Genomic DNA, 12,651 nt, shown 5'->3' with positions numbered 1-12,651 from the left:
TAAAAGTAAAGTTAAAGTGCCAATGATTGTCACACACACACTAGGTGTGGCGAAACTATTCTCTGCTTTTGACCCATCACCCTTGATCACCCCCTGGGAGGTGAGGGGAGCAGTGAGCAGCAGCAGTGGCCACGCCTGGGAATCATTTTTGGTGATTTAACCCCCAATTCCAACCCTTGATGCTGAGTACCAAGCAGGAAGGTAATGGCTCCCATTTTTATAGTCTTTGGTATGACTCAGCCGGGGTTTGAACTCACAACCTACCCATCTCAGGGCGGACACTCTAACCACTGGGCCACTGAGTAGGTTGCGTCTGGCTCAAGTTGTTATATTATATCACTAATATTCAAATAGTGAAATAAGACAGACATTTAAAGGTGGTAGGTCACAATCACGGCTAAGGTGCGCGCCCGTGCAAATGCACACTGCTCAAGCGTCCTCTGCGCACGGCAAATCTATGCCAAGCACAAAATCAAATAAAAAAATAAGCGCATAACAATTTTCGACACACGGACACGACGGAGAAAACAGTTTTCATCATCATTGTTCAAATATTGTAACGTCTGTCGAGACGCTTTGAGGACATGAATTCCATCCATCACTTTACTGAGCTAAACTCTTTATTGTCGGCCATAAACACATCCCCAAAACATTAGTAAAAAAAATTATATCTAGCAAAAGTGGTCATTTTCTGCAGTACAAACCAAACCTAAAGCAACTTTGTTATATCAACAGCACCCGCTCGCTCTTTCTCACTTGCGCCAACACATGCACATATGGCACTTAGCCAGTGATGCGTTTACAGCCACACAAAAAGTAGGACAACTCCAACACCACACATAAAGTGTCATTCCAGGTGGTTACACTATGATTTACCAATCAAATGTGTGCTTATTCTAGTGTCATTTATTAGGAATCTTCATTTATAAATATTAATCATGAAATGCTGTTTGTATACTAATAAAAATATATTTTTTACAAACAGGAAGTTGCAGGAATGTACACATGATCCCTTGCTTACATCTCATTGTGCAACATGTGGATGTTTTAATGGGAACTAAATGCTACAAATTATTTCCAAAGCAGGACCTCCACCCAGAGAAACAATACAAGTACACACTTCATGAAAAACTATATTTGTTGTTATTGTCATTGTAAGTGGGCCTAAACACTTCTATTACAAATGCTGTCATTTGATTATAATAATAATAGAATGTTGTCTGTCTATCTGTGTTGGCCCTGCCATGAGGTGGCGAATTGTCCAGGGTGTACACCTCCTTCCGCCAGAATGCAGCTGAGATAGGCTCCAGCACCCCCGGAAGGGACAAGCGGTATAAAATGGATGTATGGATGGAGATTGGACATGTTATTTAGTGAGGTTTGGGCCAGGTGTGCTGCTGGTGTAGCCACAGTGTGCACGTGTGATGGTGCTCACATGGCCTCCACTCAATGCTCACACACATGAACAATTAGAGGGAACATTGATCACACACATGAACAATTAGAGGGAACATTGCTCACACACATGAACAATTAGAGGGAACATTGATCACACACATGAACAATTAGAGGGAACATTGATCACACACATGAACAATTAGAGGGAACATTGATCACACACATGAACAATTAGAGGGAACATTGATCACACACATGAACAATTAGAGGGAACATTGATCACACACATGAACAATTAGAGGGAACATTGATCACACACATGAACAATTAGAGGGAACATTGATCACACACATGAACAATTAGAGGGAACATTGATCACACACATGAACAATTAGAGGGAACATTGATCACACACATGAACAATTAGAGGGAACATTGATCACACACATGAACAATTAGAGGGAACATTGATCACACACATGAACAATTAGAGGGAACATTGATCACACACATGAACAATTAGAGGGAACATTGATCACACACATGAACAATTAGAGGGAACATTGATCACACACATGAACAATTAGAGGGAACATTGATCACACACATGAACAATTAGAGGGAACATTGCTCACACACATGAACAATTAGAGGGAACATTGATCACACACATGAACAATTAGAGGGAACATTGATCACACACATGAACAATTAGAGGGAACATTGATCACACACATGAACAATTAGAGGGAACATTGATCACACACATGAACAATTAGAGGGAACATTGATCACACACATGAACAATTAGAGGGAACATTGATCACACACATGAACAATTAGAGGGAACATTGATCACACACATGAACAATTAGAGGGAACATTGATCACACACATGAACAATTAGAGGGAACATTGATCACACACATGAACAATTAGAGGGAAGATTGATCACACACATGAACAATTAGAGGGAAGATTGATCACACACATGAACAATTAGAGGGAACATTGATCACACACATGAACAATTAGAGGGAACATTGATCACACACATGAACAATTAGAGGGAACATTGATCACACACATGAACAATTAGAGGGAACATTGATCACACACATGAACAATTAGAGGGAACATTGATCACACACATGAACAATTAGAGGGAACATTGATCACACACATGAACAATTAGAGGGAACATTGATCACACACATGAACAATTAGAGGGAACATTGATCACGGCATCCAAATGAAGCAACAGACTGTAAAAACAAAACAAGCTGGCACGGACATAATAATGGAATCATATTGTGAGTACCTGAATGAACTTATTGGTCTGCAGGGCCAGGGCAGTTTGCATGAGCAGCTGGTTGTATTCTGTGTCATTCTTGAAGGCGGAAATGTAGGTGTCGCTGAAGGGCATGTAGTGCTGCACGAAGCGGGAATGCAAACGTTTGCGTTAGTTGAAACTTGTTGCCGTGTATGAACTCATCAAGGTCTGGTGTAACAACAACCTGTTGGGTCGCCAGCGTCTTGGCAGACTCGGCTAATTTAGCGTAACTTTTGGCGTACTCAATATCTGGAAGAGGAAAAAAAGGCCAATTAGTGTTAGCAGTCACTGCAAGACAACACTGACGTGCTCTAAACTGCATAATACACACTTTAGTATGGTTTCAAGGGGTGTAACGGTACGTGTATTTGTATTGAACTGTTTCGGTACGGGGGTTTCCACACCAACATATTACAATGTTTCCCACACATTCATTTATTTGTCGCGGCCCGCCACGAAAGAATTACGTCCGCCACAAATAAAATTAAAATAAATAAATAAATAAAAATTATATATATATATATATATATATATATATATATATTTTTTTTTTGTTTGTCCTGTCCAGCTTCTCAGGCAAATCATATAGTTGATGTAGATGCCCATATAGGCTGTTCACATTTACTTTACAAAAGAGAAGTGTAGGATACTTCTCTTGTTGCCTTATTTGTATTTGACCACTACTGTTTTCTGTTTATTTGTTACTGACTGTGGCAGGACACCTCTGCCTCTGTTTCACTTTATGTTGCTGGTAAATAATATGCTTGTAGTAGTAGGCTAAAGTAAAATTATTTAGTATGCACTAATTAAAGGGGCAGAGCTTTAAGAGACATTTTAGCTTTTATATTTTATAAGATATATTTTTTGTAAGAACCACAATTAATAAATATATTTCAGTGAATAACTTATTGTTCAAATCTGTATAAAAATATGTACATAAAGTGTTGTAACTATATTGTAAAATGGATGGATGGATGGACGTTTAAAACAAAACTGTTATTATTAATTAGTAAGTATACATTTTTTGAGCCTTTTTAGAGAAAATCATATCATTGTAGTAAATTATGCAAATTACTCGATGATGTCATGGTGACCACGCCCATAGCCACGCCCCCACCGCCACAGGTATCTTGGCAGTTTATGGGAAACACTGTATTAAGTAGCCGCCTCCGCTTCCTTCTGCCTCTGTTTCTGTCAGTCCTCTACACAGCACCCAGCATTGTCCCGCCCACACAACCATCTGATTGGTTACACACAGAGCGGTAACAGCCAATCAGCAGTGCGTATTCAGAGCGCATGTAGTCAGTGCTTAGCATTTAGCAGGTAAGCATCAGGCAGCGGACTCTCCCCAAATGATAATAAACACCTCCCAGTCAACTACTAGTAACATCACTATGAGCCCGTTGACCTTCTAGAAATATAAACGGCAGCTCAGCTCGCTCGCAGTCCTGTCTTGAGGTGAAGGCTAATTTGCTTTTAGCGTAACGTTAGCTCATTTTGCATTTTGTGTGTGTTACGGACAGCAAAGCCCTGTCTGTCTGTTATTTCACTTGACCTTTTTCTGTGTTGATTGAGCTGTGTTGAAGCAGCAAAAAAGGACATTATGTTAAATGAAGACTTTCTGTCTCTGATAGATGATATAATAATGTAAGTGCATCATTAATCCTACATGAACTCCATGGTGTTCAGGGATGAATAGTCTCTCCTATTGCTATTGTACCATTTTTTCAGCTATAGTTCCATGAATCATTAGTAATGCAGCAGCCTAGTTTTGAATGGCAGGGTCCCTGCTATCACATGTTGATACAAATATAACATTTACATAATAAATCAACTACAGGCTTCCCAAATGCTGTAATAAATGAAGCATGATGAGTTGACTTGAAACTGTTTAATGTTGCACTTTTTATATGTAGAAGAAAAGTTTTGTCATTTTATTTCATCTGAGCAACAATTTGAGGCCGTTTAATGTTGATTAACGTGGGCAGAATTATTATAGTGTTGCCAATGTTAAAAGGATAAAGCCATTGTTTACACATTTGGTAAATAAATAACCAAAATACACTAGCGTTCAAAAGTTTGGGGTCACATGTAAATGTCCTTATTTTTTAAGGAAAAGCACTGTACTTTTCAATGAAGATAACTTTAAACTAGTCTTAACTTTACAGAAATACACTCTATACATTGCTAATGTGCTAAATGACTATTCTAGCTGCAAATGTCTGCTTTTTGGTGCAATATCTACTAGAGGCCCATTTCCAGCAACTATCACTCCAGTGTTCTAATGGTACAATGTGTTTGCTCATTGGCTCAGAAGGCTAATTGATGATTAGAAAACCCTTGTGCAATCATGTTCACACATCTGAAAACACTTTAGCTCCTTACAGAAGCTACAAAACTGACCTTCCTTTGAGCGGATTGACTTTCTGGAGCATCACATTTGTGGGCTCAATTAAACGCTCAAAATGGCCAGAAAAAGAGAACTTTCATCTGAAACTCCACAGTCTATTCTTGTTCTTAGAAATGAAGGCTATTACACTAAATTGTTTGGGTGACCCCAAACTTTTGAACGGTAGTGTATATTTTGTTGTTTTCTTACAGTACCGAAAATGAACCGAACCGTGACCTCTAAACCGAGGTACGTAATGAACGGAAATTTCCGTGTACCGTTACCCCCCTAATGGTTTCACATGGTTATATTACACATGACACTGCATAGAAGGGTTGCCACGGTTTAACGTGCTTTTGCATGTAACCATGGCGACCACCCGGCGAGGGCCCTCACCCATGTTCAGCCTTTTTTCCATCCACGCCAGCAGGTCTTTGATGTACTTGGACCAGGCTTTGGCGTACAGCAGCGCCGACTCCACCCCGCTGTCATGCTTCAGCAGGGTCAAGTCAACTTCTTTCTCCCGCGTCTGAGGCACATCTGGCCCTGGAGGAGGAGGAGGAGGAGGAGGCGTGAAGGTTAAAAAAAAAATGGAGCGAGAGTGAGGTGCGGCGACAAAACGTGAAAAGCATGGGACGCCAAACAGACGTGAGCGGGCGAGGTAAAGGAAAACAGACAAGAGATGAGGAAGTTGCCGCTGTAGGAGGATGTGAAAATGCTGCCGTCAAACTTCTACTTGGAGTCCATGTGTTTCCCATCCCATGCAGACCTGTTCCCAAAACAGGCCTTGGAATGTCAGACGTGCAGGGGGGTGGGGGTGGGGGTGGTGGTGGGGGTGGGGCCTGACGGAATGAGCAGCAGAAATAACAGAAGTGGAAGCAGAGGTTTTTAGGGCGGGTCTACCTCAGGCATGCAGCCCAAGTTGCCGTACTCCAGTGACGTGCTTCATGAACACGCACACATTGGACTCAGGCGGGAGATAAAGCACAGAATGTGTGCGTGACACTCACCGGCGAGGTCGTTCTTCTCCGGCACAAACTCCTCGGCGAGGTTGTGGAAAGACTGCGGAGGACATGTGAGATTACACGCAGGGCAAGAAAGCAACATGCAAGCACAAGCAGCTGTGCCTTCCACACCCAAATGAAGTCGGGAGGGCTGCTCTTTGAGGCTTTTCAGAAATGGGAGGCCTGCTTCAAATTGCCAGTCTAAAGAGATGTCATCCCTGAGAAGTAGGGGGGTAATGCTACACAAAAATGTCGGTTCGGTACGTACCTCGGTTTAGAGGTCACGGTTCCGTTCATTTTCGGTACAGTAAGAAAACAACAAAATATACATTTTTGGGTTATTTATTTACCAAAAATATTTTTCTTAGTAGAATATTTGATGTAGGGCTGCAACCCACAACTAATTTGATAATCGATTAATCTGTCGATTATTTTGATTTGATTTGATTTTTATTAAGGATCCCCATGAGCTGGTTGCCTCAACAAGCCACTAGTCTTCCTGGGGTCCACAATTCAATACAATTACAAGTAAAGGCATATAATTATAACTACACAATACAGAAAAAAATAAAAGCATCAATAAAAAACAAGCAAACAATTTAAAGTCACAGAATAATAATGACCATATAAATATAACTACACAATATAAAACCAAACAAATCATCAACTAACAGACTCTTTTAAAAACTCAGATAAAATATTACTCTCTTTTTAAAAAGCTGTTTACTTTCAATGCTGGTGAGAATTGGAGGCAGGTTATTCCAGAGCGATAAAGATCTATAGATAAAAGATTTCCGCCAAGCATTCTTCCTGGGACGAGGGAGTACAAAATGCTCCTCACTGGATGCCCTGGTATTGTGATTATGTATAGTGCTACTGTCGACTACTTGGGCCATGAGAAAAGCAGGAGTTTTACTACCGGTTATTGATTTGAGCATTGATTATTACTTCGATTAATCAATTAATAATCGGATAAAAGAGACAAACTACATTTCTATCCTTTCCAGTATTTTATTGAAAAAAACATCATACTGGCACCATAATTATTTTGATGATTGTTTCTCAGCTGTTTGTAAATATTACAGTTTATAAATAAAGGTTTATAAAAAAAAAGTAATTAAATAAATTAAAAATTAAAAAAAGTAGCCTCTGCGCATGCGCATAGCATAGATCCAGCGAATCGATGATTAAATTAATCACCAACTATTTTAATAATCGATTTTAATCGATTTAATCGATTAGTTGTTGCAGCCCTAATTTGATGTGAAGTAATGGGAACCTTGGATAGGTCAATAATTCATAATAACATTGATTTTGATTCAATATTATGTTTTGAGCAATGACAGTTTGAAAGAAAAAAAACCAGCTTTGTTTTATTAGTCAACATTGCAACTTTTTCTAAATTACATTTAACCTTTAACCTTTTTTATTTCACTTTTGTTATGTTTTTGTTGATTTGAATAGTATTTTTAGAATGTGCCGTGGGCCTTTAAAACATTAGCTGTGGGCCGCAAATGGCCTCCGGGGCACACTTTTGACAGCCCTGCTATAGATAATAAAACATTAAATCTGATAAATCTATGGATAAAAAGCAGATAAAAAGCGGGCGCGTTTATCATAACTCTCTCTCTCTGTCTCTGCCCCTCCCTCACCAATGCTGCTGTTTGTTTTGTTTTCAACCCCTTCTTAACCCTGAACGTACATTGAAAATACACGCAACCCTAACTCAAAATGCCGGACATTTGAGGCATTTAAGAAACTCCGCCCTGACAGCTCCGCAAAAGAGGACATGTCCGGTGAAAAGAGGACGTATGGTCAGTCTATCCTAGCCCGTTAGCTGCTAGCATGCCGTGTGTTGTGCCTCGGTGTGCATTGTTTACACAACGTGCGTTACGCTACTTAATATGTCCGTGTGGAAACTCGTTCGGTACACCTCCGAACCGAACCGGAACCCCCGTACCGAAACGGTTCAATACAAATACGCGTACCGTTACACCCCTACTGAGAACAAAACCCACAAAAAGAAACAAGCTTCACCCTGCTTCTTCTGGTCTGGGGAGTCCCCAACCCTGAGCCGTTGTCCGCATCGCCCATAAGGAAGTCAGAAACTCTGAGGGGGCAGAAACATAGAGAAGTCACGATTAAGGCAACATCACTTTTTCCACGCCCCATTTTACACATCATTCGCTTTCTGCGGAATGGAGTGTTGGTGACTAAGACTCGTGCTTTAAAATGGATATTACTCTAGCATGGGAACAAAAAAAAATGTTGCAAGTGCCAGCAGTTTGATAAAGAAGGTGAGGAACACAATTGAATTCCAAGAAATAACTCACACCAAAGTGCAGTAAAGGGCAAAAGTGATGTGAAATGTCCCGGTACAACAATTTCACTTGTCATATTGATATTAGAGATGTCCGATAATATCGGGCTGCCGATATTATCGGCCGATAAATGCTTTAAAATGTAATATCGGAAATTATCGGTATCGGTTTCAAAAAGTAAAATGTATGACTTTTTAAAAGGCGGCTGTGTACACGGACGTAGGGAGAAGTACAGAGCGCCAATAAACCTTAAAGGCACTGCCTTTGCGTGCCGGCACAGTCACATAATATCTACGGCTTTTCACACACACAAGTGAATGCAATGTATACTTGGTCAACAGCCATACAGGTCACACTGAGGGTGGCCGTATAAACAACTTTAACACTGTTACAAATATGCGCCACACTGTGAACCCACACCAAACAAGCATGACAAACACATTTCGGGAGAACATCCGCAACGTAACACAACATAAACACAACAGAACAAATACCCAGAACCCCTTGCAGCACTAACTCTTCCGGAACGCTACAATATATACCCCCTGCTACCCCCAACCCCGCCCACCTCAACCTCCTCATGCTCTCTCAGGGAGAGCATGTCCCAAATTCCAAGCTGCTGTTTTGAGGCATGTTCAAAAAAATACTGCACTTTGTGACTTCAATAATAAATATGGCAGTGCCATGTTGGCATTTTTTTCCATAACTTGAGTTGATTTATTTTGGAAAACCTTGTTACATTGTTTAATGCATCCAGCGGGGCATCACAACAAAATGAGGCATAATAATGTGTTCATTCCACCACTGTATATATCGGTATCAGTTGATATCGGAATCGGTAATTAAGAGTTGGACAATATTGGAATATCGGATATCGGCAAAAAGGCCATTATCGGACATCTCTAATTGATATTGATGCAATATTAGCATGAATTACACTTGCTTTTATTATTTAGTGTGGAATGTTAGTAAATACTTGACCAACTAAAGGTATGAAAAACACTAAAACCACTGACCTACTTATTAAAAACCGTCTGGAATGGCTGTCTTTCAGGTGAAGTTATAATAGTTTTTTGGCAACACCTAGTGGCCACAATAGTCCATGAAGTCGTACGTTGAATGATGCGGACACATTTGTTACTGGCTACTTTCTAATACACTTCTGCCTTGGAAAGCTTGAATCTGTTAGCAATATGCAACTAGAGTATGATTATTTGGTGTTTGTTTATATTGACAAAAGTGCTGTTTAGGACACTTGTGTCTAGCTTGTGTGCTAAACTATTGTGTTTCTGCTGGCTTCCTCCCTCTCCGCTCATGCCAGTCTTCAATAAAAGGAAAAGGTGATGTTAAGCAGCCCTCAAAGCAGGGTGTGTTCAAATCCAGGATAAAAAAACACTTTTATTTAATTATGTATATGACGACTGAAAGTATTTTATCTATACTATTTGATTTGAATTATGATTGTTTTTAAGATGACTTTATTTCACGATTTTGATTTCAAATTTGATTATTTTATGATCTTTTTTGTATTGTTGCCTTCTTGTAATTTTCTGTAAAGCAGAAAAATTGCCTTGTGCACGAATTTGGCTCGATGTATAAACTTGCCTTAAATGTGCATTTATACATTTTATTCATCATTTGTTTACATAGTTTTTGCATGTAAAACCAGTTTTTTTTTCTTGTGTTTTCTTGCCTTAAATGTACATTTACACCATTTATTTATCATTTGTTTACATAGTTTTTGCATGTAAAACCAGTTTTTTTTCTTGTGTTTTCTTGCCTTAAATGTACATTTATACCATTTATTCATCATTTGTTTACATAGTTTTTGCATGTAATACTAGTATTTTTTTTCTATAAAATGTATTTTCTGTTCATATATTTGGGTGTCTGGAAGGTGCAAGTTGGATTTACATTATTATGGGAAAAAATATCTCGGTGTGCGATCCAAATTCAAATCAAAACAAATAACTAATGAAAACCGAGGTAACTGTTCAAAAGCAAAATTAGTCATAAAATGACGCGATAGAAGGATGTTTACAATAAAATGACCATATTTGGCATAAACACACATACACCAATCATGCTGTGCTAGCATTAGCGTTACATCACAATTTCCAGTTTGTCTTTTCAACATGTTGGAAAAGGAGTAGGAAGAAGCAGAGTTTATTTAATCCGACCCCTTTTCCTTTACATAGCAGTTGCTAAAACTTGTGTTCACTTCCTCTTCCTGTTCTCAATTTATTCACAATATACTCCATAAGTAATCACAATAAAAATGAATAAATAGTACTCGGTTAAGTAAGTTGTATTTCATATGGTGAGATGAGTAAGATTATTTTGAAAATGAATGGAGGTATGAAATACTTTGTAAACACTTTAAGTTTGAAGAGTTTCTTGAAGTGGATCATATTAGTACATTGTTTATTAATCCATTCCATCATTTAATTCCACATACTGATATACTGAAGGTCTTAAGTGTTGTACGTGCGTACAAATGTTTTAAATTACGTTTTTCTCCTCTTTTTTTGAGAAGAATTGTTGTACATTCTTGGCTAGCAGGTTATAGTTTGCTTTGTGTATCATTTTAGCTGTTTGCAAATTCACTATGTGGTGGAATTTCAGTATCTTTGATTGAATAAATAAAGTGTTTGTATGTTGTCTATATCCAACATGATGTATTATTATAACTGATCTTTTTCATAACATGGTTAATTAATTAAGTGTACTTTTGTACTTATTTCCCCATATTTCTACACAGTAACTTAGATATGTAACACTAGCGAGCAGTAGAGAATATGAAGTGATTTTTTGTCTAGCACATGTTTTGCTTTATTCATTATTGACGTGTTTCTTGCTACTTTATGTTGTATATTTTTTACATGACATTTCCAGTTCAATTTATCATCAATTATTATACCTAGACATTTGGTTTCATTTACTCTTTCAATTTCTATTACATTTATTTGTATTTGTGTTTGACTTTCTCTTCTACTGTTACCAAATAGCATTATTTTACTTTTACTGAGATTCAACGATAGTCTGTTTTTGTCAAACCATCTTTTTAATTTGTTAATTTCTCCTGTTATTATTTGTATGAGATTCTGCGTGTTCTCTCCTGAACAAAACGCTGTTGTATCATCCGCAAATAATACTAACTTTAAATCTTTTGTAACTTTACAAATGTCATTTATATAGAGATTGAATAATTTTGGTCCTAATATTGATCCCTGAGGTACACCACAGGATATATTTAGCGTTGTAGACGTGTGTTCGCCTAGCTTCACGTATTGTTTCCTGTTTGCTAGATAACTTCTTATGCAGTTTAAGACTAACCCTCTGATGCCATATCCAGTGTTTCCCACACATTCATTTATTTGTGGCGGCCCGCCACGAAAGAATTACGTCCGCCACAAATTAAAAAAAATTTAAAAAATGTTTTTTTTTATTTATTTATTTTTTGTCCTGTCCAGCTTCTCAGGCAAATCATATAGTTGATGTAGATGTAGATGTAGATGTATTCTATTTGTGTTTGTGAAACTCTCTAATCTGTTATTGAAAAGTTTTCAATGATTTTAGAAAATTGTGGAAGTAAAGAAACAGGTCTATAGTTTGTAAATTGGTGTTTGTCTCCAGTCTTATAAATTGGTGCAACTTTAGCTATTTTCATTTGGTTTGGAAATGTACCTGTTTGAAATGGCCATAAAGTTATTATGTGCCTTGCTAGTACAGTACTAACTTTGCGCCAAATGTATTACATACACATATAAGCAGACGTAATGTATTGCTACAATGAATGCAGCTATCATAGCATAACTTCTTGTTGCTTCTGATCATGTTTTATCACTGTGTATTTATTACAGAGTAGAATGCGCCCGTAGCAAATCTTGCAATCTTTAGCTGGTACAGTGGAACCTAGAGATGTCCGATAATGGCTTTTTTACCGATATCCGATATTGTCCAACTCTTAATTACTGATACCGATATCAACCGATACTGATATATACAGTGGTGGAATGAACACATTATTATGCCTCATTTTGTTGTGATGCCCCGCTGGATGCATTCAACAATGTAACAAGGTTTTACAAAATAAATCAACTCAAGTTTTGGGAAAAAATGCCAACATGGCACTGCCATATTTATTATTGAAGTCACAAAGTGCATTAATTTTTTTTAACATGCCTCAAAACAGCAGCTTGGAAT

At 38.2% G+C, this 12,651-nt stretch overlaps 1 protein-coding gene across 2 annotated transcripts in view; it reads right to left on the bottom strand.

Annotated features, from left to right (window-relative positions):
* LOC133631188 (rho GTPase-activating protein 29-like) overlaps positions 1-12,651 on the bottom strand; it is a 106,461-nt gene that overhangs the window by 29,273 nt on the left and 64,537 nt on the right. For both annotated transcript variants that reach the window (XM_062023337.1, XM_062023338.1), the window contains 5 exons: positions 8,162-8,234; positions 6,131-6,182; positions 5,517-5,666; positions 2,916-2,980; positions 2,720-2,830 (listed from right to left, as the gene is read on the bottom strand). In XM_062023337.1, the coding sequence (XP_061879321.1) occupies positions 2,720-2,830; positions 2,916-2,980; positions 5,517-5,666; positions 6,131-6,182; positions 8,162-8,234 (451 nt within the window). The remainder of the gene's footprint in view (positions 1-2,719; positions 2,831-2,915; positions 2,981-5,516; positions 5,667-6,130; positions 6,183-8,161; positions 8,235-12,651) is intronic.

Source organism: Entelurus aequoreus, linkage group LG16, assembly GCF_033978785.1.
Source record: "Entelurus aequoreus isolate RoL-2023_Sb linkage group LG16, RoL_Eaeq_v1.1, whole genome shotgun sequence".
Classification (NCBI taxonomy): domain Eukaryota; kingdom Metazoa; phylum Chordata; class Actinopteri; order Syngnathiformes; family Syngnathidae; genus Entelurus; species Entelurus aequoreus.
Note: the sequence above shows the minus strand (reverse complement) of the source record. Positions and strands in the feature narration are given on the sequence as shown.